This window comes from Paramisgurnus dabryanus, chromosome 5 (assembly GCF_030506205.2).
Source record: "Paramisgurnus dabryanus chromosome 5, PD_genome_1.1, whole genome shotgun sequence".
Lineage (NCBI taxonomy): Eukaryota > Metazoa > Chordata > Actinopteri > Cypriniformes > Cobitidae > Paramisgurnus > Paramisgurnus dabryanus.
This window is the reverse complement of record NC_133341.1, coordinates 18,621,752-18,646,722: the sequence shown is the minus strand read 5'-3', so window position 1 is coordinate 18,646,722 and position 24,971 is coordinate 18,621,752. Positions and strand designations below refer to the sequence as shown.

The 24,971-nt window shown below is 35.5% G+C and overlaps 2 protein-coding genes and 2 long non-coding RNA genes across 5 annotated transcripts; 3 read left to right on the top strand and 1 right to left on the bottom strand.

The window, feature by feature from the left end:
• Positions 1-313: 313 nt before the first annotated feature.
• LOC135732234 (synaptic vesicle 2-related protein-like) lies at positions 314-7,370 on the bottom strand. The gene is made up of 16 exons (XM_065250129.2): positions 7,095-7,370; positions 5,523-5,665; positions 5,140-5,225; positions 4,923-5,021; positions 4,678-4,749; positions 4,416-4,540; positions 3,784-3,847; positions 3,477-3,602; positions 3,206-3,334; positions 2,992-3,065; positions 2,822-2,898; positions 2,517-2,621; positions 1,260-1,371; positions 1,004-1,085; positions 841-930; positions 314-730 (listed from the first exon to the last, which is right to left on the bottom strand). The coding sequence occupies exons 1-16, from the start codon at positions 7,151-7,153 to the stop codon at positions 533-535; spliced, it is 1,641 nt and encodes a 546-aa protein (XP_065106201.1). The 5' UTR covers positions 7,154-7,370; the 3' UTR covers positions 314-532.
• Positions 7,371-12,508: 5,138 nt separating this feature from the next.
• LOC135732231 (uncharacterized) lies at positions 12,509-15,579 on the top strand. Its single transcript, XR_010526723.1, has 4 exons — positions 12,509-12,665; positions 13,085-13,175; positions 13,478-13,565; positions 14,429-15,579. It is a non-coding gene; the product is annotated as an uncharacterized lncRNA (long non-coding RNA).
• Positions 15,580-16,710: 1,131 nt separating this feature from the next.
• LOC135732086 (uncharacterized) lies at positions 16,711-17,976 on the top strand. Of its 2 annotated transcripts, XR_010526691.2 has the most exons (4): positions 16,711-16,810; positions 16,951-17,071; positions 17,152-17,274; positions 17,416-17,976. It is a non-coding gene; the product is annotated as an uncharacterized lncRNA (long non-coding RNA). The 2 variants fall into 2 exon arrangements; XR_012336771.1 differs by having other exon boundaries at positions 16,723-17,071; positions 17,416-17,973.
• A 2,141-nt stretch (positions 17,977-20,117) lies between these two features.
• ungb (uracil DNA glycosylase b) lies at positions 20,118-24,573 on the top strand. The gene is made up of 7 exons (XM_065250130.2): positions 20,118-20,333; positions 20,578-20,744; positions 20,844-20,939; positions 21,043-21,140; positions 23,920-24,008; positions 24,149-24,327; positions 24,433-24,573. The coding sequence occupies exons 1-7, from the start codon at positions 20,324-20,326 to the stop codon at positions 24,571-24,573; spliced, it is 780 nt and encodes a 259-aa protein (XP_065106202.1). The 5' UTR covers positions 20,118-20,323.
• Positions 24,574-24,971: the final 398 nt, after the last annotated feature.

The following is a 24,971-nucleotide window of genomic DNA, read 5'->3' as shown; positions in this document are numbered from 1 at the left end:
ACGTTTACTCACCATTAGTAAAAAACTTGCTTTTTAGCTTTTTTACAGTGACTTTCCATTATACAACATTTACATTTTGTCATTTAGCAGACGCTTTTGTCCAAAGCGACTTACAAGTGAGGTAAACAATAGAAGCAATTATAGCAACACAAGAACATTTTCTTGTGTTGCTAAAATTCTCATTTTTTTTTTTTTTTTTTAGATATGTAGAGATTAAGAGAAAGGTATACAAGAACCTATAACAAACCTATAACAAACAAGAACCTATAACAAACAGGATAATAACCCATTCACACACCATAACACACCATTCCAAAACAGACCAGAATCACAGATATCAGTTTAATAAACATAACACTTATAAATTAACACATTTAAAAGTCAATGATTGTGCATATACAACATTTAACACACAGCAGTACAGCATTATTGATCATTGTACAGTACATACAACATTATCCAGAATGTTGTCTCTCCATATACAGTAGTTTGCGTTACAATGTCATTCAACATGACATTGCACAGCCTCACTTCACTGTGTGCTGTTGGTAACACATGTTGCTGAACCTTGCGGTCGCTCTGTATTTTCTTGTCCCATTGTGGCTTGAGTTGATTCCTGAAGGCTTCGTCCTGAGGTTTCCATGGGCAAAACCCAGCATGCTGCTGTGCCCAGCAAGCAACATACTAAATACATAGACAGAGTCAGAGAAACCGATGATTTCAGAAGCACCTGAAAGGAGACAAAAAACAAAACATACAGGACAAACTTTAGGGGTTAAATACATCTTTAATACACCTTTTAAGAACCACCCACTCAGCAAAGTCAAGGAAAGGCTCTACCTGAGCAACAAATGGTGTCATGAGAGCTCCTACACGAGCCAAACCGCTGCTTGTACCAATACCGATAGACCTTGTCGCTGTGGGGAAAACCTGAGGATGCCAAAATGAAATGCAATTAAATGAAAATTAGCGCATGGTAAGCATCTGTGCAATGAAGCCTTACCTCAGGTGTATAAAGATATGCAACCTGCCACCCCGCTGAAATAAAAGCTCGTGCAATGAAAATAAAAATTGTGAGCATAGTCCTGGAAAAAAAATAAAAACAGATTATGGCATTTACATAAGTGTTTACAGAGTTGTTTTATGTGATTGTTTGTCTTAAATAATAATTGTAATAGAGATCTTTAATATAGGCTATGCATAGTGTTTGGATAGACCTCTAAACTGACTTTAAATAGACTGATCTTTAAGAAACTGACCTTTGTGTACAGGCGTACAGTGGCAAAATACACACAGAGAATATTAAAAAACAAAGTGCCATAGTCTTTTTTCGGCCAATCCGATCAATCATCAACAGGGACACCAGAAGACCTATTTGTGACATAAAGGAATGCAATAGACAGCTGTTTATTAGATTACAGGAATGTAATATGTGGCCTATGAGGAGCTCAGATGCAAAAGCTGCTAAACGCCACCTCCATCAAAAATGACATAATGATATTAAACAAATGCTCTTATAATTTATTATATTTGTATCAAATCCTATTGCCGGCCTCACGCTATACAATGCCACTTTGTTGGCAGAATCCGCTAAAAGCCAGGTTGACTTTGTGTACTTGTCCTCTCAGTGCACGAAAGATGAAATAGATGAACGATGACATGCAAAATGACTGTGGACCACATTCAAACTTGGTTCCCTTGTAAGTACTTAGACCTGAAAACAACCTGAATGTGGCAGTCACATGGATCACAGTGCCCCCTAATGTGTGGTTCAGTTTCTTCATGTTTACATTCTGACTTTCATTATTTGCAAGTTGCATCTTTAGTGATTTTGCAATTGTCGACTATGTCCAAAGAAGTGGATTTTTTAGAAATGGATGTTTTTGACAAAAAAGTTTGCATGCAATGTTTGCCAAAGTTACATTTCTAAACCTAAACATAAGAGACTGATAAAATGAACTTAGAGGGTTTTGCGTCTGAACTCCTCATAAAACAATGTTTACATTAAGATTCATAAATAGAAAAGCATGACTTGTAAGGACAGAGTGACTGTTAGGACCAGATTTACTAAACAGTGCAAATTTAGCATGAGAACACAATTCCGAAAATGTGTCAACGGTATAAAATTTGTGCGTGTGAGTTTCTGACATGGCACATGTGTGCCTACAAATGCATATGTAAATAAAATTTTCACTGCGTGTCTATAGTGAATCATGACAGTAGTTTTTTTACATCAAAAGAGCCGTTTGCAAATCTGTCCCTTTAGTGTAGTGTCTAGGCCATTAGTTCTGAAACTGTGGGGCGGGCCCTCTTGGGGGGCCAGGATGGTCCCGGGGGCCCAGTTTTATGACATTTTATAAAATATATGAATTTATCATAAATTCTGTGTAATTATTAAATCTAAGAAAAATAAGGCTACTAACCAACAGCACTACATTGTATCATTTAATATGTTAATATGCCAAAATGTTTGAGAACCACTGGTCTATGCATACCTTAGCCTGGCTACACCTCACCTGGGAATTCTGCTAAGGTGGTCCAAAGAAGGTCCTTGTAATCATGAATAGTTAAATATTTGCATCCCAAACTACATCGAGGCTCCATGCTAGAGTTTTTAGCGACTGGAATGAGACACATAAAATTATTTACAGACGTAATATTAATTTTATATATAATATAAGCTTGTGTACTATAAGATTCAGTGTTTGAAATGAGCCAGAGCAATTCTTAAACTAAACCAAACACAAAACTGTCTGATTAGATAAGATTTATGCACATTATGACAAAACTGACTAATAAAAGATTAATAAAAACCACACACCACTACACACAGATTCCGATTGAAATAACTCAGTGGTCAGCAGCACAAGACCATAGTATGAAAATGCATTGCAGAACCTGTGAACATAAAAATACATTTAGGTGTCTATACTGTTAGTTCTTATATGAATGGATTTGCAAAAACATTTTAAACAATCCACAGAGACCCACCAAATAAACCAGATCAGAAGTGTTGTCTTGCGGTATTCTGGAATAAAGAGATCTCTTATTCTACCACGATTACCCTTTAACAGACACACATACACACAGACATTTTACTTTTACACAAAATGAAGATGAAAAGATTGATCAAAACACAAAACCTTAAGTTCTCCTAATAATCACTGAGTAGGAAACATGAGATTTTGAGAAAAGATTCGGATACCTGTATGTTGGCTACAAGTCTTCCTTTAGGCATACAACTGCCATTGGCTGCAGCAATGTTTTTCAAAGTTTTTAGGGCCTTATCTTCTCTGCCTCTAAGCACATCAAATCTAGCACTCTCCGGTAACCACTACAAGTACAAACAATTCACATTCAGAGTCAGAATTTAGTACACAGGCACCTAAAAATGTGTCTGTCATACTTAATTAATACAATATTAAAAATGTATTAATCAAATACTTTAAACACTGTTACAACCATACAGTACATACACAGCAGGAGGCAGCAAAGACAAGGAGAGGAAAGGCGGATAGAGCCAACAGCCATTTCCAGCCGAACGTAGGCATGACAAGCATAGCCAGTAGGACTTCAAACACAGCACCCAGGGCCCAGAACGACTACGGGGAAACCATTTTTTTTTTTTACATGCAACATTTGTCACAAAGCATTCAAAAGACTGATTTCATAAAATCAAAAAAGCTTTATAAAATGTAAATGTAATTTTACCTATGATAGACTATCTTAATACATAATATGGTTTAACTGTATATTTTAAAATGCGTGTGTGTTGTGAGTTACCCCCAACAGGATTATAGAGGTCCCTCTGTATTTCACTGGGAGGAATTCTGTATATAATGTTACACTAGGAGAGAACATTAAATATAACATTAAAAACACTTGACACAAAGCATGCAAGGTACAACTCATCTATAAAATGTATTAATAATAAAGATTTGGGTATGGCCGCATGACTGGTGCCAAAATCCCCAGAGCAACCAATTCAATTGCACCTCAGTACCCATTTACCTAGTTTAGTTAATTTTTCTTACAAACATCTAAGATCAGCTACTTTAAACATTGACCAAATAAGAAGAAACAACACAGCTGATTATAGGACAACATGACTGGGCAGGATCTCCTTAGTACCAGGATGCAATAATGACGAGCAATTGTAACACTTCACAGGTGTAATTGTCCCTGAGGGAAGTATAGAAGTGTACATATTGTGTGTTTTAACACTCAATAATGAAACAGCCATGCTCACGCAACATCTTCGTACTAATAAGATTTAAACTGCATTGCTTTAGCCAAAGACAGTGCTGATTAATATATTTAACAAATGATGATAACCACAAAAATGTTGCATCCTTCATGAATGTGAGACACTGAATTACACTTTGTTTATTCATTGAACAGATGGAAAAACTCACGACTGAGGGGCTCCTCCCAGGCCAAATCCCACAAGGCCCCGTAAGAAGAGGATCCAGCCATAAACAGGTGCAAACGCACTGAGCAGCCCAAAGTACAGTGTCCATAGCATGCACAATACTAAACACTGACGACAGAAGGTAACAGTGGGGTTGTCAGTGGGACAACACAGCTTTATCTCTTCAGCTAAATGAAGAATGGTTATGATCATAACATTATTCATTTGTTTTAAGAGAACAAGTGATAGATTTAAACCAGACATACCACTTTTCTGCCATATTTGTCTGAAATGTTACCCCATAGGGAGGAGCTGACCATCATTCCAATGAACACTACCTGACAGGAAACACACAATTAAGGTTTTACATTCTACTTAAAAAGCACAACCTAAATAACCAATGTAAAATATCCCTTAACCCACTATTATTACTTGAAGATAATAATCTATGGTAAATCACAGGTGTTTACTAATACTGAGGTGTGAGCAATAGGTGTACAGGAATACTGACCGCTGTTATAAATGCCACTTTCCAGCTAGAAAGTCTCCAGTCGCAGCGCAATTGAGGAGCAACAATACTAAGAAGCATCATTTCCATGGCATCAGCCATCTGAGCAGAGAAATAAGATGCATATCAGACTTTTAGTGTGTTTTTCATAGTAAATTGTCTATAAGTTTATTTTAATAGTGTTTAATAGTAAGTTGAAATAAATTGGGGAAAAATGCACCCATGCAATTCCAGTAATCAGGGACAGCTTCCATTGGAATTTTCCAAAACCGATCGCCTCAACTGCATCTTCAACACTGAAGGTTTCTAAATTAAGCATTAATATGAATTGAATAAGGAAAAGATATTGCTTATAATTAAAGTGCAACAAAGCATATCATTTTGCAATTATGTAATGTAAATCCAAGAGACACGCTATAAAGTAGACAGAAAGATCCATCCATCCATCCATCCATCCATCTATCTATCTATCTATCTATCTATCTATCTATCTATCTATCTATCTATCTATCTATCTATCTATCTATCTATCTATCTATCTATCTATCTATCTATCTATCTATCTATCTATCTATCGCTATATCTATGTCACTTGTTGCTTACCTGAAAGTTCTGAGCTTCTGATGTTTCTGTCCCCCAAATCAACTTGCTCCAAGGTATTGTAGACTCCTTGATCATTGGGTTCATTGTCCCCAGACTGCTCCTCATGAACAGTAAGGTTGCTTTCTGTCTGAAATGTCACAAAACTAAACACAACACACTCAAACATGGTTAATTTGTAATTTGTTAAATTCACAATTAAATTAAAATGTTTTGGAATATTTTGGTATTGTTTACAAATGACTTATCTGTGAGCCTCATCATAAAAAAAAATGTATGTGCCCTTATAATCTTAAATCAAAAGCGCAAATCTCCTCCCCTCTTCAAAAAAATCTCTCTTTACTTCCGGTCATATGGCAGGTGGGCGATTAGCAATCCCAGGTGAAAAAGTAGTACACTTTCACAGTGTACTTAAAGTGCTTTATTTTCACAGGCTTATTTTGTACTTAATATACTAAAAATTCAGAACATCTAATTGTACTTCACTGTTCTATTTTGAGACACCATAAATATGAACTAAAATATGCTAAAAATGTATTTAAAAATGTATTAAGGTACCACTTGTAGTAAACTTAAACCCATCTTTGTATGAAAGTGTTAACTAAGTACATTTTTCAATACAGAGATAGTATGTTAAAAGTGCATTTTAGTTCATATTCATGGTGTCTCAAAATAACACAAATAAGTACACTTAGATAATCTTAACAACATCTTAAGAAGTACTAAAGATGAATTTTTAGTATATTAAGTAAAAAATTAGTGTGCAGAAATTAAGCACCTTAAGTAAACTATGGAAGTGTACTGCTTTTTCACCTGGGATTAGCAATGCGACCCAACTTCACATGATCCAGTCAGATCTTGATGGACAAATTCAAATCCAGTCCTGCCTTATTTAATTTCGGAAGCCGGTTTCACTAGTCACCACGGGGTAAATAGGGCACTCGCTACTTCGGTTTCACTTTAATGTGTTACTTTGATTGTGTTTTCTGTTAACCAACCATTCTTGGAACTATTTGGATTCATAGTAGCTGATTTAGTAAACTGATACAGCTCAGATTTCTTTACAGTGCTGCCATGGAAGATTAATTTTTGGTTTTCCAAACAACCTTTCTTTAGGAGCACCACAATGGTTTATTACCATTTTATAGTCTGTATCTGAACCTTTTTTCATTACATAGGACATTTGTGCAACAAAACCATATGAAACTATATATTGTAACAAAAACCTTTTAGGAACCTTTTTTAGTGTAATAGTGAGAAATCTAACATCTTAAACTGCCTCTGTAATTGTATATCAGTGCTAAACAAAATCACACATTTTGGCATTTTACAAATAGTACATATATGCATATATGCAATTAAATAGACTGAATATTGTAACTCAATATTTAGCACTCAGTAGACCTTGCCGTACTACAGTATAAGCTAACCTGTTTCAGACAATTCCAGCCAAAACATTTTCAGTTTGTAAAATAATGCTGATGTTAAATATCATGCAAACTAAAGGTTTCAGAAAACAAGTACTGTAAAGATCACATTTTTACAAGAAAACTCACAAAACACATTTACACATACCTGATATCTGTATCTCTCCATCGCTTATAACCCACTTGCGATCTCTTTAACACGCTCATTTTTTAAACTATTCTGGCATAGGAATCCACAGCATTGCTTTGGGTTGTTGAACAGGTTAGGCCAGCATGCAACTCTAATTACATCAAAACACTTTGGTAAACTGGAAGAGTGGGTTTGGCTTTATGTAGTGACACAATCCTCAAGGGTTCAACTCACATGGTATCATCCCTAAACAATAAGCCACTCAGTTCTAAAAAAAGAATCACATATTACTAGGATGTTATAAAATCCTGTTTATTTATGTATATTGTTAATCCAGTGTCTATATTTATGGTGAGAACAGGTTAATCTATACACACCTTGGAGGAGAGGCAATTTGGTATCTCCAATTCAACAAAATTGCATTTTTTGGACTGTGTGATGAAACCAGAGTACCCAGAGTAAACCCACACTGACACAGGGAGAACATGCAAACTCCACAACAGTGGAGCACTGGGTAGCACTGTTGCCTCACAGCAAGAAAGCCCCCAGTTTGAGCCCCAACTAAGTCTTTCTGTGAGGAGTTTGCATGTTCTTCCAGTGTCAGCGTGGGTTTACTCCAGATACTCCGGTTTACTCCCAAAGGCCAAAAACATACAGGTTAGGTTAATTATACCAAATGCCCCTCCCCCAACTTGTGTATGGATTAACTTGTGCAGATCAATTTGTGTATGGATTAACCAGTTCTCGGCACGAATATAACCATAGATGCTGGAATGGCACAAAGAATAAACAAACAAACTAAATAGATTTGTAAGTTCTAAAAATATGTATATTAAGACATATGTCATGTCACTGATGCGCAAAAAATTTGTTTGTTCATTCAACATAATTGAATTAAGGAAAACTTTTCCACGAAAATAGTTTAGGCTTGTACAGCAAGAATACAATAAGTTAATTTAAACAAATAATCTTTTGTTGCACCAACTTAATAAATATATTTTCATTGGTCATAAAAATATCTTGTTCAATAAACTTAATTCAGTTAAGGAAAACTTTTCCACGCAATTAATTCTGGTCTGTTCAACAAAGACAAAACAAGTTCATTCAAGCAAAAAAGTCTAGTCAAACCAGTTGTCAGTTTCTATATAATACTAATTAGCATAAGCATACATTAGCATGCTGGTCTTCAAACAGGCATTAACACAGTTAGTGCTCTTTAAAAGAAGTATGTACGTCACATCCACAACTTAACCACAAGCGCCACTCTTCTGCACGATGGTAACCAAACAATTCGTAAAAATATAACACAAACTCTTCTAAATCAATAAGATAAACCAACATTAAAATACTGTAAAGTCTTTCTCTTTACCTAAAAATGCATAAAATAACACTTAATTAAGAAATTACTCCCCAAAGGCAGTTGCATGCAAAGCATGCTGGGAAATACAGATTCACGGCCCAGTAAGTAGCAACAAAAATCATTAATGTGGTCCCAATATTTCATGTAATTTTTTTTTAATTTAAGCAGATTGAACATTATAAAAATAGGTTGAGACAAAAAAAATAAAACATTGTTTTGTATTAACTTGTTTCATTTAAGTAAATTAGACAAGGTGCAAAAATATTTTTGAGTGAAAGGTATAGGTATTTATAAAACTATAAGGTTTATAACTATAATGTTTAAGATGCCTTAATTTAAAACCATCTTGCACTGACATCTCAACATATATCAGTGCCATTGTTTTGTCTCAAGATGCACAACAGTATTGTTTTTTGTAATGTTTGTTTGTAAAAACTACTTAAATGTCCTAAAATAACTAAGGCCTAGTCTTGGATTAAACTAAACCCTGTACGAGAAACCGCCCATATCTTAACCTGTTCCTGTGAATATCTCTGAAAAAAAAAAATTATTTAGCTTCTTTTAAAAAAAATTTCTTTTATGGGCATCTTTCTCTTTTAAATGTTTTAAATATTTTTAAACTGTTGTTTTGAACAAATAGAATTTTGCAACATTTAATACTTTTAGGGGCGGTTTCACGGACAGGGCTTATCCTAGTCCCAGACTAAAATGCATGTTTGAGATGCCTAAATTTAAAAACATCTTGCACTGAGATTTTAACATATATCAGGTCATTGTTTTGTCTAATGTGCACACTTGTATTGTTTTTTGTAAGGTTTGTTTGTAAAATTATTTAAATGTCCTAAAATAACTACACAGCAAAATCACCAGTGTTAAATATTCAGGGATGGTGTTAAATACACAGTGTTGATGTTGTTTTAACACTATCTGGTAATAAAATAACACTGCCATTGCTAGGCCAGTGTTATATTCACAACAGTGTCAGTGTTAAACAAGGGTGTTATCAGATTTCACTCTGAGCGGTGTAAATCAAGCCACGCCTCCACTAAACATATCCTGTCAGGGATTTTACCGCCATTTTCTTTCACAGGAGGACTGAAGAGATCAGGTAAATCAGTCTCATAATATTCACATGGTTTAGCTAAATTAAATTGTTATTTCTCTGTCTGACTCTACGCAGCCATATGCCAAAAAACCTAAATAAGATATTTTTCCCATTTTATTTCCCCTTTGTTCGTTATTTGGTTCAGTTTAATCAGAGCTACCTTGTGTTACGTTGTTCCCTTGTTAGTTAAGTATAAAGTTAAACTGCTAGCTAAAAGTTTAAAACCAAGAAGGATAATTTTAACAGGAGATATGAACGAAAGAATTGAACCATGATAAAACGCGACATGCACTACAAATTGAAGGTATGAAATTAAGTTAAATGAAAGCTCGTTTATTCACCATATGATGCTCGTTATAAGGTAATCATATAGGCTAGATACCGTGAGTTAACGAGGTCGTTTACATGCACGTGAGTGCACGGATATCGGTTAATTATTCAAATGACTGAAAAACACGGAGAAAACCGCAACCGCATCGTCATGTGTTTTTCTAAGATGTATGCAAACAGGGGAAATATCGCCAAACCAACAATTAATTTGACCAAAACCTCACAATATATCAATGCACAGATTGGATGCATTGTGTGTTGTAAGCTATTCGTGGCGCTAGATGTCAGACAGATGCAAATGGCAAATACCCAGCAAACACAAAACGTTTTTACAACGTTTCACAACGTTGTATTTTGGTTGTAATTAGGTAATGTTGCAGCACAACGTTTTAAAAACGTTTTAAAAACGTCACCCTAAATTTGAAAAAACAATGTTACCAAAAAAAGACGTTTTTAATACGTTGTAAAGACACCTTATTAGTACGTTTTTTTTAGGTAGTAAAAAAACGTAAATATCACGTCTGTTTACTACGAAAACAAAACCAGACCAAAATGAACCATTTTTGAGACGTTTTATTTAGGTGTTAAAATAACGTAATTATAACGTTGGAATAAAACGTAAATATCACGTCCGTTTACTACGAAAATAAAACCAGACCAAAATAAACCATTTTTGAGACGTTTTATATAGGTGTTAAAATAACGTAATCATAACGTTGGAATAAAACGTAAATATCACGTCCGTTTACTACGAAAATAAAACCAGACCAAAATGAACCATTTTTGAGACGTTTTATTTAGGTGTTAAAATAACATAATTATAACGTTGGAATAAAACGTAAATACCATGTCCGTTTACAACGAAAATAAAACCAGACCAAAATAAACCATTTGTGAGACGTTTTATTTAGGTGTCAAAATAACGTTATAATAACGTTGGAATAAAACGTAAACATAACGTCTGTTTACTACGCAAACAAAACCAAATCAAAATGCAATGTTTTTTTTGCAACGTTTTGTTTTAGGCATGACTGGGTTGGTAGGCATTTTGCTGGTGGGCCGACACATTTTGGGGGCCGATACGGCATTGATTTTTGCCAAAGACTGCTCCATCATGCAGGGCCAGCGGCTTGCCTTCTGTTGATCACTAAACGCGCCACAGACGCAATAGCTGCTCCGCTTAAAATATCGCTTTACCCTCTCTATCCATCCCTCTCTCTCAAAATGGGCAGACCAAAGCGCAAAGGTGGTGCTAAAAAGCTGCACAGTTCCCACTCGCAGTTTTTAGATAACATAACATATACTTTAGAGTTCATTTGTGTTATTTTAATGCCGTGGGCGCATTATTGATGCGATAAAGCAACTTTAATACGCGAGCGTGCATGGCATACCCTGCTAAAAATACAGCAAGACCAGCATATGTAGTGTTTTGGTGCTGATATGCTGGTGACCACCAGCTAAACCAGCACCAAACCAGCATGGAAATGATGCGGGTCTATGCTGATTTTTTCAGCAGGGTGCAGTGGGATTTTCTTCACTCTCACACAAATCTCGATGAGCAGCTACATTATACAACTCTGAACTGGCTCAGCTCAGATTTTGCGTGTGCTTGCTTATACTTAGTCCTTAAAAAGTCCAGATATATTTTTATTTAGCTAAACTGACAGAAGTGCAAACATTACAGATAACCCCATGGGTGGGGTTTAATTAAAAGGGTTGTAACACTTGCTGGAAAATTCTATTTAAAAATAATACTATTCTATCTACATGCTAGATGTGAATGATGTTTTTGTTTATAACAGATATCCACATACTGTAGCGATCCACATACTGATGTCTCCCTCATAAGCATCCTTGGATCACTGCATATAAATAGCTTAAGTATTTTTGAAAGGGCCCACACACACAATTTTTTTTATAATTGTCAATTATGTGATATTGTATTTACAGTTCATTTTAATTAATGAAATTTACATTGTTTTCTTTCATTATCTTGTAAACTTATGGATTAGTTGTAACACTGTGTTACTTTAACTTTTCTTTTTAAAGAAAAGTTTTCAAGTTGGGTAGTTGTAGGATTTTTTAATAGAACAAAATTGTGCTATATTTTAGATAAAACGATAATATAAAATTGGATTTGGTGACTTACACACCCAACCCAGAAATGGAAAAACAACATGTGCATATGGCTCCATAACACGTTGAGCAAAGGAATAGTTCACCCAAAAATGAAAATTCTGTCATCATTTACTCACTCTCATGTTGCTACAACCTGGTATAAATGTATTTGTTCTGATGAACACAATGTAAGATATTTTGAGGAATGTTTGTAATTTAACTGTTAATAAGCCCAATTCACTTCCATAGTAGGACAAAAGTATACTATATAAGTAAATGTGGCTCCCGAACGGTTAAATTACGAACATCCTCAAATTCATGTTCATTAGAGCAAATACATTTATACAGGTTTAGAATCTTAGGATTTGAATAAAAAACTAGCATAATAGCTAAAAAAAAGTTGAATAAAAAGATTAAATAAAAAGATTAAATGATCCTATATGACAAAGAACAACCAAAAGTTTTAAATTCACAATTTAATAATAATTTAATGCGATTTAAATTGTTTATGTAGTTTTCTAAGATGTTTATTTATGTAAATGCTGTGTGTGTCTTCTGCGGGTGCTGCCCCTTTAAATCCGTTGAAGTGACGTCAGTTACCATAGAAACGAAGCTACAAGGAACAACAGAAAGCGGCGATGCTCCGTGTCTCTTATGGTTTTCTTCACTTTTTCAGGTAAGTTTTGTCCCTCAAAGTACAAAAATAATACACACAACTGTGGTTGACACCTACTTGATACGCTTTTGTTCAATATTTACATCATTGAAATGGCTTGTGTCTTCGAGAAAAGTCCGTTAGCATTTCCGTTAGCATGGTGCTAGCGCTATAGTGTTATCGCTTGTTTATGAAAGTTTGGGCGATTGAGAACATCTAAATGTGTCGATGGGAGGTTTTAAAAGCGTTGTAAAGGGTGTCAATGCATTATTGGAAGTATGTTAATTTGTTTATCCTAAAATATGCGATGTACTCACAGTCTATGGATGTACTGTTACGTTAGGCAGTAGCAACTTAACATGGGGCGTCAAAATTAGCTGAAAGTATTACAAGGTTTTATCGTAAATCAATATAGATAAAAAGTTGTTCTCTGATTTCAGGAGTGACAAAATAACCCCTCTATAATAGAAAATAAGCTCAAGATTTCTGCATTTTCGAATGGAGCTGCTGAAAGAGATGTTGAAAACTCAGGTGAGTTTAAAAAACTCATTCAATCACTTCATATGCACTTCTCAACGTAATCTTGCATCTTGTTATTTTCCTTTAAAAAATGTATTACAGTTATATAAAGAAGGTTTTGACAAACGTGAGTGACACTGTGCAATATATAATGAATAAGTAAACCTAAAAACATAAAATTCAGCTATTTTTTGTGTATTCTATTTTTTGTATACCATCCTTTTTAACGTTTCAACTCTACTCTTGCTTGTTTCCTTTTGTACTGCATCCTAAATATTGTTTGCTCTGTGACAAGTTGCATGTTATGTTTGTAGATTTGTCCATGCTGATGGCCAAGCAGCAGAGTTCAAGCAAACCTGTCAGAAAACATCTCTAAGGGGCTATGTATGAACCAAATGGCTAGTAAGTAAGACCTCAAACTTAAACACTACTGTTCAAAAGGCTGTGATTTATTTATTTGACAAAAATACAGTGAAAACAGAAATGTTGTGAAATTATCACAATGTAGATTATCTGTATTCTTTGTAAATATGCAGTTAAGTGTAATTTCTGTGATGCAAAACAAAATATTTACTCTCACTTCTAACAAACAGAAGTGCAACTTACCATTTTAGGGGAACTCTAAAATATTTGTTAACATAACAAACAACTTTAATAATTGAAAATGTTTCTTGAGCATCAAATCAGCGTATTAGAATGAACTCTAATAGATTATGTGACACTGAAGACTGGAGTAATGATGCTGAAAATTCAACATTAATCACAGGAATAAATGACAACTTACAATATGTTCATATAATAAAAGACATTAAAAAAAATCTGAACCTAAACCTTTGAATGGCATTGTAAATTATAGTTATGATGGCTTGTTCCTCCAACTTAATGATACTATTGCATATGTAGTTTGTTCCAAAGAGACTGTCTCGGTTCCACAAATAATGAGGAAAAATTTACTAAGGAATCCAGAAAAAATCAGATTGTGATTTGAACCAGATAATTGCTTAATAAGGTCACAAAATTCTTGGTAGTACCCAGGATGTCAAAGTCCACAAAAGGAGGCAGAGCTTTTTTCACATTTTACTCCCAAACTCTTCCAGTGTAAATCTAGAAAAAGTCTTTTTAGCCAAGCATTCACATAACACATTTTATAACATTGTTCTTAAGTAATGAAAAGTATTAAACAAGTGCACATGATCATATTTTGCTTGAAATAATATGAACAGCAGCTATGGTAATCCTTTTGCTTTCCTGTTTTTATCTATCAGGATACCCATACAAGTTACAGAAGCTCCAGTATGGATCCAGCCTCACTAGTAAAGACTTCAGATGACGCCTACACTCTCAGAGACTTCAGATGATGGCAACTAGATGGACATACAAAACTGCCAAACATTATATATATATATATATATATATATATTGCACTCACTGCCTTAAAGCATAAGTTTGCAGATTTTCAACCCACGTTATATTTTTTCAATAAATTGGGGTATTTGAATGGAAAATGTTAACGCTTTTTTTTCTTGAGTTAAACTTAAATTCCCAATTAGTTCTTGACAATACTCTGCCAGATGACAGATTACATATATTACAGACATTGGAACAATACAAAGTGGGTTGGAAATCTGTAAACTTCCTTTATAATCATAATTGTCTGTTTAACTGAGCATGACTTGAAACACATGCCTTGTATTATCTTAGAGCTATATGATTATTGTATTAACATTACTTCGTTACTGAATGAGATTAATGCATATCCCTAGTTTCACAGACAAGGCTTAAGCCTATAGTCCTAGACTAAGACACATGTTTGAGCTGTCTCAATTGAAAAGAACTTTCAATGCGAGATTTTAAAATAAACCAGTGCCAGTGGTTTGTCTTAAGATAGACACCAGTAACAATTTTTTTCTAAGGCATGTTTATTAAAGATGCTTAAACATCTTAATTTAACTAAGGCATAGTCTAGTAGCTTTAGCTAAGCCATGTCTGTGAAACCAGGCCTTTATACATTTTCTTAATGCATTAAGATATGTAAGTTGAATTAAAAGATTAAATTCGGTTTAAACTTTATTGGTAAAACATACCAAGCAGATTAGCCCAGAAAATAAACCAAATGTGTTAAATTACAGTTTGCTGGACTATTGTATGAATTTAATGATGATTAAAATCCTCATACTTGTTTGACAAATTAATATATCATTATTGAGAACTGAGATAAGTGGTATTATTAAATTTTTGGTTTAACACCTTACAATGATTTTAATTACCATGCAAAGTGTTACATTTCTTTGGCATTTTGTTTAGTTTAGTTTTGTTTTTAGTAAACGTTTCCAGTGTTTGTATACAATTATTTTAACTTGATATATCTGTTATGACGTCTTTGACAAGCTATTAAACGTTTTTTTTTTGTACATTATTTCGTTGTTCATAATATTTATAATTATATGTTTGTCAGTTAGACGTTTTGTCATATTAGGTTGCATTAAATTAAATCCTTGTAGGTCTTAGCATAAGATATTTTCTCCAGTGATTTGTCAGTGTAGCTAACGGGTCCTTAGAAGAATTGTGTTAAACGTGAGTTCAAAGCCTACTGGAAATCTACTACATATTTTGCGGAACCTACAGTTCAAGTCCACCTCCAGAAGGATTGAGAGCTCACAGGTTTGATGATTAACGCGTTCTTTCTGTAAACCCCCAACGCGTTTCGGCACGTGCAACATGAGAGGTATTAATAACGTTTTTTTCACGTTGTGAAAAGGTTGTGATAACGTTATTTTCCGACGTATTTAATACGACCAAATGTCGGGTTTTTTGAACGTTATAAATAAGTATTTTTACAACGTTGCAAAAACGTTTAGATTACGTTATCAAAACGTTTTTGCAACGTTGTGAAAATACGTATTTATAACGTTCAAAAAACCCGACATTTGGTCGTATTAAGTACGTCGAAAAATAACGTTATCAAAACTTTTTCACAACGTGAAAAAAACGTTTTTATAACGTTTTTGTGTTTGCTGGGTACATACGAAAGTGTAAAACGTGTATGGTGAACATTTTTTTTCTGTCATTATAGATGCTAGTTTGGTGAAAGTACACACTGAGTGCTTCAAATCATTCAGAAGAGATGCTGTTTTTAGGGCAGTTTATTAAAGAAGACCTGACATGGATGACTTCCAATGAGAAACAACTGCTAATACTTATATAAATTCATTGCAGAAGGTACGTTTATATATTTATACATATAAATCATTTTATTTGACATAACTGAACAGTTAACCAATCTTTTTAGTATATGTAGTTTTGTACATATTATTATTATTATTATTATTATTAATCTGGAAAGAAACTCACATGACCTGCTGCCAACTTAAATAAAAATATATTATCTTCTCATACATCGTTTTGCTATTGATGTCATATTAAATAGCAATCAAATTGATTACTATTTTGAAAATGTATAAATGAAGATTCATATTGTCTTGAGTGCTGTTTTTTAATATAAAAAGAATGTTGAGTTTTCAGAGTCTTTATTGTCATTTTTTGTGATAGGTCCCTACCAGACTATATTTGAATACGGCATACCCATGAATTCTGGAACTGTTATTCCTTAACCCAGTTTGGAGGATAAGAGCTTACCAACTAGTTATGTGAGTACACACAGTACATTTGTACTGTACACTGTCTCTAACATGATTTATTATACTGAGATGATTTTGATTCAAATAACGGTTAAAACTGCACCCTTTTTGGTATTTTCTTGACTCTTTTTGTCTTTGAAAATCTGCAGAAATATGCTGAGGTGATGTATTGCAAAATAGCCAACATACAACAATTAAAGGATAATTGCAGACTACATCCTGATGAAGATATGGATGACCCTCTGTCTGGTCAACATGAGTTTAAATATGGTAAGTGTACATGGATTTGCTACTTTTACGGTTTTAAAGTTTAACTGTATACTCATGGTGTTTAAATTCTGTTTTGCTAGGACGGGACAGTGATGTGGCAGCTCTTCCCTGGCTCATTCACCTCTTGCCTTTCATTTGTGAAAGGAAGAAAGAAGAAAGAAGAAAGAGGGTCAATGTGCAACTGAAGCTACTGATTGTGCTGTGTAAGTTTTTTAGTATTTTGTTCTAGTTATTTATTCAGCAGTTAGTTAGTTTGCTTGCATTGTTCACCCCATGTAAATGCATACAAGTTCATAAATACACATCAAATACATTCATCAAATACACTCTTTTAAAACACTTAGGTGATGAGCATCAATCCATGCTTTGAGGGGGATGAATCAGCACAGCCCTGCCTGCACTGCGTTGGGAACAGAAGTTGCATCCAGAATCTTTGCATCATTCTGGACCAAAAAGCCATTCCCTCCATGATGAAGACCACTGATGCAGCCTTCCACTACATCATGAGTAAAACAACTACAGAACTAAATACCAGGTTGGAACATATTTAAGAAAAATGAAACGTCTTTTGAATTGAAATGTCTGTTTTGTTATGGAAAAATCTTTAGTATTGTGAAGGATAAGCATTTCTGCCTGCCAGTAAGGTAATTGCAGTGTATTTTAATGTTCAAGTTTTGAGTAGGGTGGCAAATTTTTTTAAAACTCTCATTTGATGTATTAAAGACCTTATAATAAGTGGTTTTCATGTCACTGCGCTGTGGTATAAGATAACTTTCATTATTCCATACTGTATTCTGTTTGTAATTGTAGCTGAGGTATTTAAATAAGCAGTGTTAAATGCAAAGTGTTGTGTGTATCAATGTAAATATTAAATGTGATGTACTTTAATAAAAAGAGGTTTTGCAATATTTCTTGTCATTTGTCTTTTATAGAAACAACCCATTAGCAACAAAATTGGCTATTAATCAGTATTTTAACACTTAACATTGTTGAATTCACATTACACTGGTGTTGACCTTAAATTAGGAGTGTTAATTTTTAACACTGTATTTCTGTGCCAACACCAGTGTAGTGTGGAAACAACAATGAATAGTGTGAACAGAGTGTAAAATTTAACAATATTGAGTGTTAAATTAACATATAATGAGTGTTGTTAAATTAACACTACACGTTTGACTAAATTAACACAGTGTAGTGTGGACACATATACACACTTTTCCAGTGTTAAATTTGACACCCTGGGTGTTATTTTAACACCAGTGATTTTGCTGTGTAAGGTCTAGTCTTGGACTAAACCCTGTCCGGGAAACCGCCCCAGTATCTTAACTTGTTCCTGTAAATATCTCTGTAAAAAGAAATATTTTTTTCTCAGTAAATAAATTTTTGGGAGTACTTCGACTCGCCTGAAAAGTCCGCTCCCCTTCTCACTCTCATAATGGGAGAGGGAGGGTGTTACTGCGCCGAGTCGAAGTACTCCCAAAAGTGCTATTCCGCCATACAATATAGTTACTCTTTTAAATCCGCTTAGAAAAGCGCTATGTTTTATTTTGTACCACCAAACTTGCTCGTATAACTACTCGTCTTAAATAGGAAAAACGTTGATGTGTTTGGTCACTTCTAACTTTATCTCTGAGTGGTACCATTGAATGAATGGGGCTAAGCTAAATGCTATCGTAGCGTCGCAGCGCGCTCCAGCGCTTACGTGCACACACACAGATGACAAAGGGATGATTCAACCATAGATATGTATATAAAGGCTAGATGGCTCAAGGCGGAGTCAGCTGTGTCGTCACTTGGCGGCCATCTTAGGTCAGTGCTGCCATAGTGCTGCTCCCTGCTGCTGTGGACGGAAGGTGAGTGACATACGCCAACTAAAATGCTCGTAACTTGCTGAATTCTTGACGGATTTACAAACGGTTTGGTTTTTTACAAACGTTATTAACGTGGCTATAATTCTGGATGCTTTAACATGTTTCATGAATTTTTTATTTATTTTTAGTATACGTATTCAGTGGCATAGGTACATCTTTGACGTTTATAACAAACCAATCCGTTTGAAAATCGGTAAAAAATTAAGCAAGTTATGGTCATTTAAAAGTACCTGCATCATTAAAACTCAATGCTACGAGTGAGCGAGCGCCCTGTCCTAAGATGGCCGCCAAAATGCGGACGTTCCACTCAATTGGCCATCAGCGCGGACGAGCCATCTAGCCTTTATATACATATCTATGGATTCAGCAGTTCTTAGTTAAGGTAATAACATATTTTAATATTGAAAATGAGTAGACTATTCCTTTAAGTTGCCACCCAGTTTTAGTTTAATGCCTTGCAGAAAAATTATCGTCTTCTTTAAATAAACATAAAATATCAAATGAAAGAACAGACCATCCGCTTTCAAACAAAAACAAACAAAAAAACGTTTCATCCTACCTTCATTGTTCTCTTATCACCTCTCAAATTTTTTAGCTAAAAGCGGAGATAATTCCATATTTGTGAAGAACTTTAGTCAGAGATCAGATTCAAAGCCATCAAAACTTACACGCTGTGTTTTCAGTGTTGAGTGAATGCGTCAGTGTTTAAGTTGGGTAAGATCGCCACCCAGTGGATAAAAGCGGACGTATGAACTTGACTTAAACTCCTCAGACAACGTTTTCTCTTTATCGACGAGATGACTCAACAATATTTATTGACATTTATCTGGATATCGCCATTAATTGTGCAATTGTACACAAATTAAAAATATGATTATAGACTGTGGTGTTTATTTTCATAAATCAGTAGGCAGCAACAGTGGCGCAGTGATACTAATGTAATGTGGTCTGAACCGTGAGGTTACCGGTGTATTTTATCACGGCTTAGAACGCGTTTCAACCAATCAGAATGAAGAACTGCCCGTTTTATAATGCATGTTTGAGCTGCTTTAATTTTAAAACACCTTGCACTGACATATTTTAACATATATAAGTATTGTTTTGTCTCAGAATGCACGCAGTATAGTTTTTTTTGTAAGGTTTGTTTGTGAAACCCTGTTCCCTGTCTTGGAAGCTGCCCCTTAATGTCATGCTCGGGTAACAGTTACCTTTATGGTTTAAGAGACGTACTTCAAGTTTCACTTTCAGTTTTGCAAATGATGAGACAGACCTGTATTTGCATGACATGGCAGCATAACGGTGATGCAGCAGTAGTTGTGAGAGGTTACTGAGACACAACAACCAGTGCTCACGATACATTTCATCTTTTTTACTTTTGGACATGTCAAAAGGTAGAGTAAAGTTCTGCAAGTTTTCTGCATTTAGCTAATTACTGTAAAACACAAACTAAATAAAAACAATCGCAATATATTCAACCTTTTTTGCATTTCCTGGGCCTTCCTAGTGTGCCAAATCTATTCTGTAAAGATCACTGTGTACATGCTTTTACATTTACTTATTTAGCAGATGCTTTTATCCAAAGCAACTTTTCCAATGACTTCTTTCTTCTATATCAACCAATGTCATGCAAAGAAGAAGTTAGCGGGAAGAACATTCAGCTCAGTGAGGAGCAGCTGCAACAGATAGAGCAGAACAGGCGTGCTGCTCTGAAAAGACTGGCCAACCGAAACGTACCTGTGCCTGTTGGTGAAAGCTGGCGGAGACAAATTGGGACAGAGTTTACAAAACCTTATTTTACAAAGGTAAGTGATGCTCCGTATGTTAAGGCATTACATATTGCCCATGAGAAACTGAAGTCAAAATGCTAATGATACTAAACGTGTTCCTATTACTGTTTTCAGCTTATGTCATTTGTTACAATGGAGAGGAAATGCTATACAGTCTATCCCAGCCCTGAGCAAGTGTTTAGTTGGACAACTCTGTGTGCAATTGAAGATGTGAGTTCCTAAATATTATAAAAAAAGAAGAATATGAAAGATATATCCCATGAAATACACCATACAATGCTGGTTGTTTGTTTCTGAATATGTGTGATTACAGGTGAAAGTTGTTATTCTCGGACAAGACCCCTATCACCACGCAGGTCAGGCCCATGGTTTAGCCTTCAGTGTGCTGAAGCATAAACCTCCTCCTCCAAGGTAAGCACTGTAAAATGCAGTAATATCAGTGTCTGTATAATAGCTGGTAAAAGGTATTGAACTGTAAAAAAAAATATATGATTTAGTCATCTCACAAAAGCAATAATGATAAATGCAATAGTGAACAGACTGTTTTGTTGATAACCACTAGGCGGCATAAGGCGACCTATATAATTAAGCCCAGTCTAATGACATACAGGTGTGAAGATGGAGAGGAGGCATAGCCTCTTTTATCATGAGGATAGATAGCAGGCTGGGAATATGTTGCATTGTTTTGGGGTCTGTTATGTCTGTTTGAAGATATGGATTATGAACAGTTATTCTTGGAAAATGTTAATATAGAGCAGTAAAGACCTATCTTTAATCTTATTCACGACTGCATGGACCATTTAATTACAGTCAAATACTTGCTTAGCCTTATTCCATTCCCCAACAATACGACTTAATAAAACACAGACTATTATTAAAATGTAGTTATTTTTAAAATCCACTTTAACAAGGTGTTTGTACATTAATGTGTGTAGGCAGTGTGCGAACACAACCCCCCTACAATGAAAAATTCACCCTCTCCTACTTTTTTAATCCCCATTAAACAAAAGCAGTGTCATTAGATATGACATGTTTTTATTTTCTTGTTAATGTGACATCACAGTGATAAAGCTCCACCCAGCGCTACTGACTGACTGGTTAATTTTACACAAAAGCTTTCCTTGTTGCACTTTTCCATTGCATAGTACCCCATGGTTTGGTTTGGGTCAGGTCGGGTCAGTTTACTTCACTTTGGCTTGGTTTGCATTTGCATTTCCATCAAGTTAAGTAACACTTTGGAGTGGGAGGGATTATAGACGTGTCGTTATATTTCCGCTGCCTACTGCTGTGACATCATACAAGTGAGAGTGTTGTTGTATATTCCCATACATTCATTTATTTCTCAGTCTGCCACAAAAGTAAAATTGATCATCACAAATAGATGTTTGGACATCGCGTTTATCACTACACCACATGACAGTTTCTGTACAAACACCCGTGATGTCAGTCGACGCACTCCGCTGAACCTCATTTAAGTTGCATTTAAGCCTATATGGTAACGTGTGCGTCGCGGATGTGCCGCCACAAACTGCAAACCTGGAAAAAACTGTTATGGTGTTCCTGATTCTCAACCTGTGGATGTTTTTCATCGCTAAAAAGAGTTTGGGTGCTTATAGCAGAGCACAGATGACAACAGGTTTACTCGAGACAGCGCAAGCTGGCATGAAGGTAAAGCTAATCTTTTACATTACAGTGATGACGCTGGTAGTGACGATTCTCTCAGACCAATCAGTGATCTACAGTGTTTTTTCGTATCATGTTTTGGTATCAGCTCAGGTCGCTTGGAACCCAAACCGAGGTGGTACTAAAAAAGTATCAGGTACTGCGTTCTGCACCCAGTGGAAAAGCCCCCCAAAGTAAGCTGACCCGACCCAAACCAAACCGTGGGGTGCTATGCAATGGAGAAGCGGCATTATAGTGTTTGTTAGCACATTGTAGCGCTAATGTGGCTAAAGATACTATTGTCTCAGACTGTATTTACAGGAATCCGGTCTATTTTTACTTTTTTGCTTCCACCCAAATACGGGCATTTTGGACGAGTCCCTTTCACACATACAGTCTTTACTGGTAATTTACTGGTAAATTGCAGTTAACATGTCATGTGCGAACAGAACCTTTCCGGTAAATCAGTGCTCCCAATTTGCAGTAAGACAGGTTGTAAGATCACCAGTAATTTACCGGTAAGCGCTATGTGTGAACGAAAAATATAGGATTACCGGCATTTAGAACGGACGACGTCAGACCACGCCGACAGATCGGGCCAATCAGCGTTTACCACCGCACTGTTTACGTTCGTTTCCACACCCATGCTGCTTAAAAGTCGAGCACAACTGAAGTTAACATCCACATTTCTTCAAAGTTGTTTAAAACAGCTTACCATATATTTGCCAAATTGCCAACGTCCTTAGCACACCCTCGGTGAAGCCTAATGTGCAAACACAGGTTCCGTTTGACGCCGCCTAACGCAATGTTGTTTGGTCACGAGCAACTTCGCGACAGTTTGCCACAGATGTGAAAACAACAAAATACGTACCGACGATATTAAATCATAACCCGCCATTGTGTTCAAATACGACACGGAGCTCGCGGCCGCGCGCCACAGGTAACTTCCGCTTTCTCTCCAAGTTTACCGGTATTTTGATACTGTGTGAAATCACTGTGAATGGTGTCTTACTGGTAAAAAGACGGAACGTCACTGCATGTGTGAACAGCACATTTTTGTATTTACTGGTAAATTCATTCTGGTAAATTCATGGTAATTTACTAGAATTACTGTGTGAAAGAGGCTACGACACACTCACAAGTACCTACATTTTAAAAAGAAACTGAACGTGGGTGCACAGTGCAAAAACGTGTTGACAGAGGAGAAGCAAAAATTACATCAGTCCAAGTATTATTTATTTGGTCCGAGGGCAATAATTGGTAATACATTTCTTGGTCCTTCATGTCTTTCACAGATGACACATTTTTATAAAATTACATTTACACAACTTAACATATTGATTGCTATCAGGATGTAAGGAAACTTTTAACCAGCACAACAAAAATGTTTCTGGATCAAATTAGCTACACTGTCTTTAAATATGTTTTATTCAGTTGCATTTCTGACCTTGTCTTAGAGCTCTAGAAGAGAAGTTAAGGCTTTGTGTTTATGTGTTTGTTGACTTTCTGATTTGCTTATTGATTTTAGTCTGGAAAACATATTTATGGAGCTGGCAAAAGACATTGCTGGCTTCCAGCCCCCAGGTCATGGAGACCTCACAGAATGGGCAAAACAGGGTCAGTGTTTAACACATCAGCTTTACTGAGTAATGCATCATGGTGCATCACGTTTTCAAATAGCATATGACCTTACAACACTAGGGTCTTAGGTTTTGTTTTTGATATTAATGTTTTATGCATTTTTCTTTGCACTATAGGTGTTCTTCTACTAAATTCGGTGTTGACAGTGAGGGCTCATCAGCCCACCTCTCATGAGGGTCAAGGCTGGGAACTCTTTACAGATGCTGTGGTCCTGTGGCTCAGCAGCAATCTTAATGGTCTGGTGTTTCTGCTATGGGGCTCATATGCTCAGAGGAAAGGCAAAGTAATTGACAGAGTAAGTTGATTGAAAAATAATTACTGTGTGACATTTGACTGTACTGTATTTACTCAGAAATAATAATCAGTATAAGATTTGACAAGAATGTCTGGCTGTTTTCAGAAGCGTCATCACGTCCTTGAGACTTCCCATCCTTCACCGTACTCTGCCCATTTGGGATTCTTTGGATGTAGACACTTCTCCAAAGCAAATACGTTACTTAAAGCATCAGGGAAGAAACCAGTTGATTGGAAAGCCCTTTAGGGTGTGACTTACCACACCATCAACAAAGAACTAGCGCAGAGGTAACCCGACCCTTTAATAGAGCGTTCTGTTATTTATTCCTATTGAACATTAGACAGTATTGTATAGCTTTCTGTGTAATTACAAATTGATACAACTGGATCACAAATGCCCTGTTGTACTATTAACTGAATGCAGCTTATTACATTATATGGAAATAAAAATAATAACAAAATATTTTTAAAATGTAATTTTAAAGTGTTACTGCACCTAAAAGTAAACTACATAATTAAAAATGTGTAATTTTAAAGTGTATTGTGTGGCAAGAGTGTACCCACACCTTATACAGTGGGGGGCCAAAACATGTATGTACACATTTTTCAATTACTTGATTCAAATGATTGATTCAAAATTTACAA

What these genes read in the sequence shown, in the direction of transcription:
- ungb (XM_065250130.2), top strand. An exon ending in CATAAACCTCCTCCTCCAAG is followed by an intron (nt 21,141 to 23,919) that starts GTAAGCACTGTA and finishes TATTGATTTTAG; the next exon opens with TCTGGAAAACATATTTATGG. An exon ending in CACAGAATGGGCAAAACAGG is followed by an intron (nt 24,009 to 24,148) that starts GTCAGTGTTTAA and finishes TTTGCACTATAG; the next exon opens with GTGTTCTTCTACTAAATTCG.
- LOC135732234 (XM_065250129.2), bottom strand. Translation starts at nt 7,153, where the DNA reads ATGAGCGTGTTAAAGAGATCGCAAGTGGGTTATAAGCGATGGAGAGAT. An exon ending in CAGAAGCTCAGAACTTTCAG is followed by an intron (nt 5,226 to 5,522) that starts GTAAGCAACAAG and finishes TGCTTAATTTAG; the next exon opens with AAACCTTCAGTGTTGAAGAT. An exon ending in TCTTTGCTGCCTCCTGCTGT is followed by an intron (nt 3,335 to 3,476) that starts GTATGTACTGTA and finishes TTGTACTTGTAG; the next exon opens with TGGTTACCGGAGAGTGCTAG.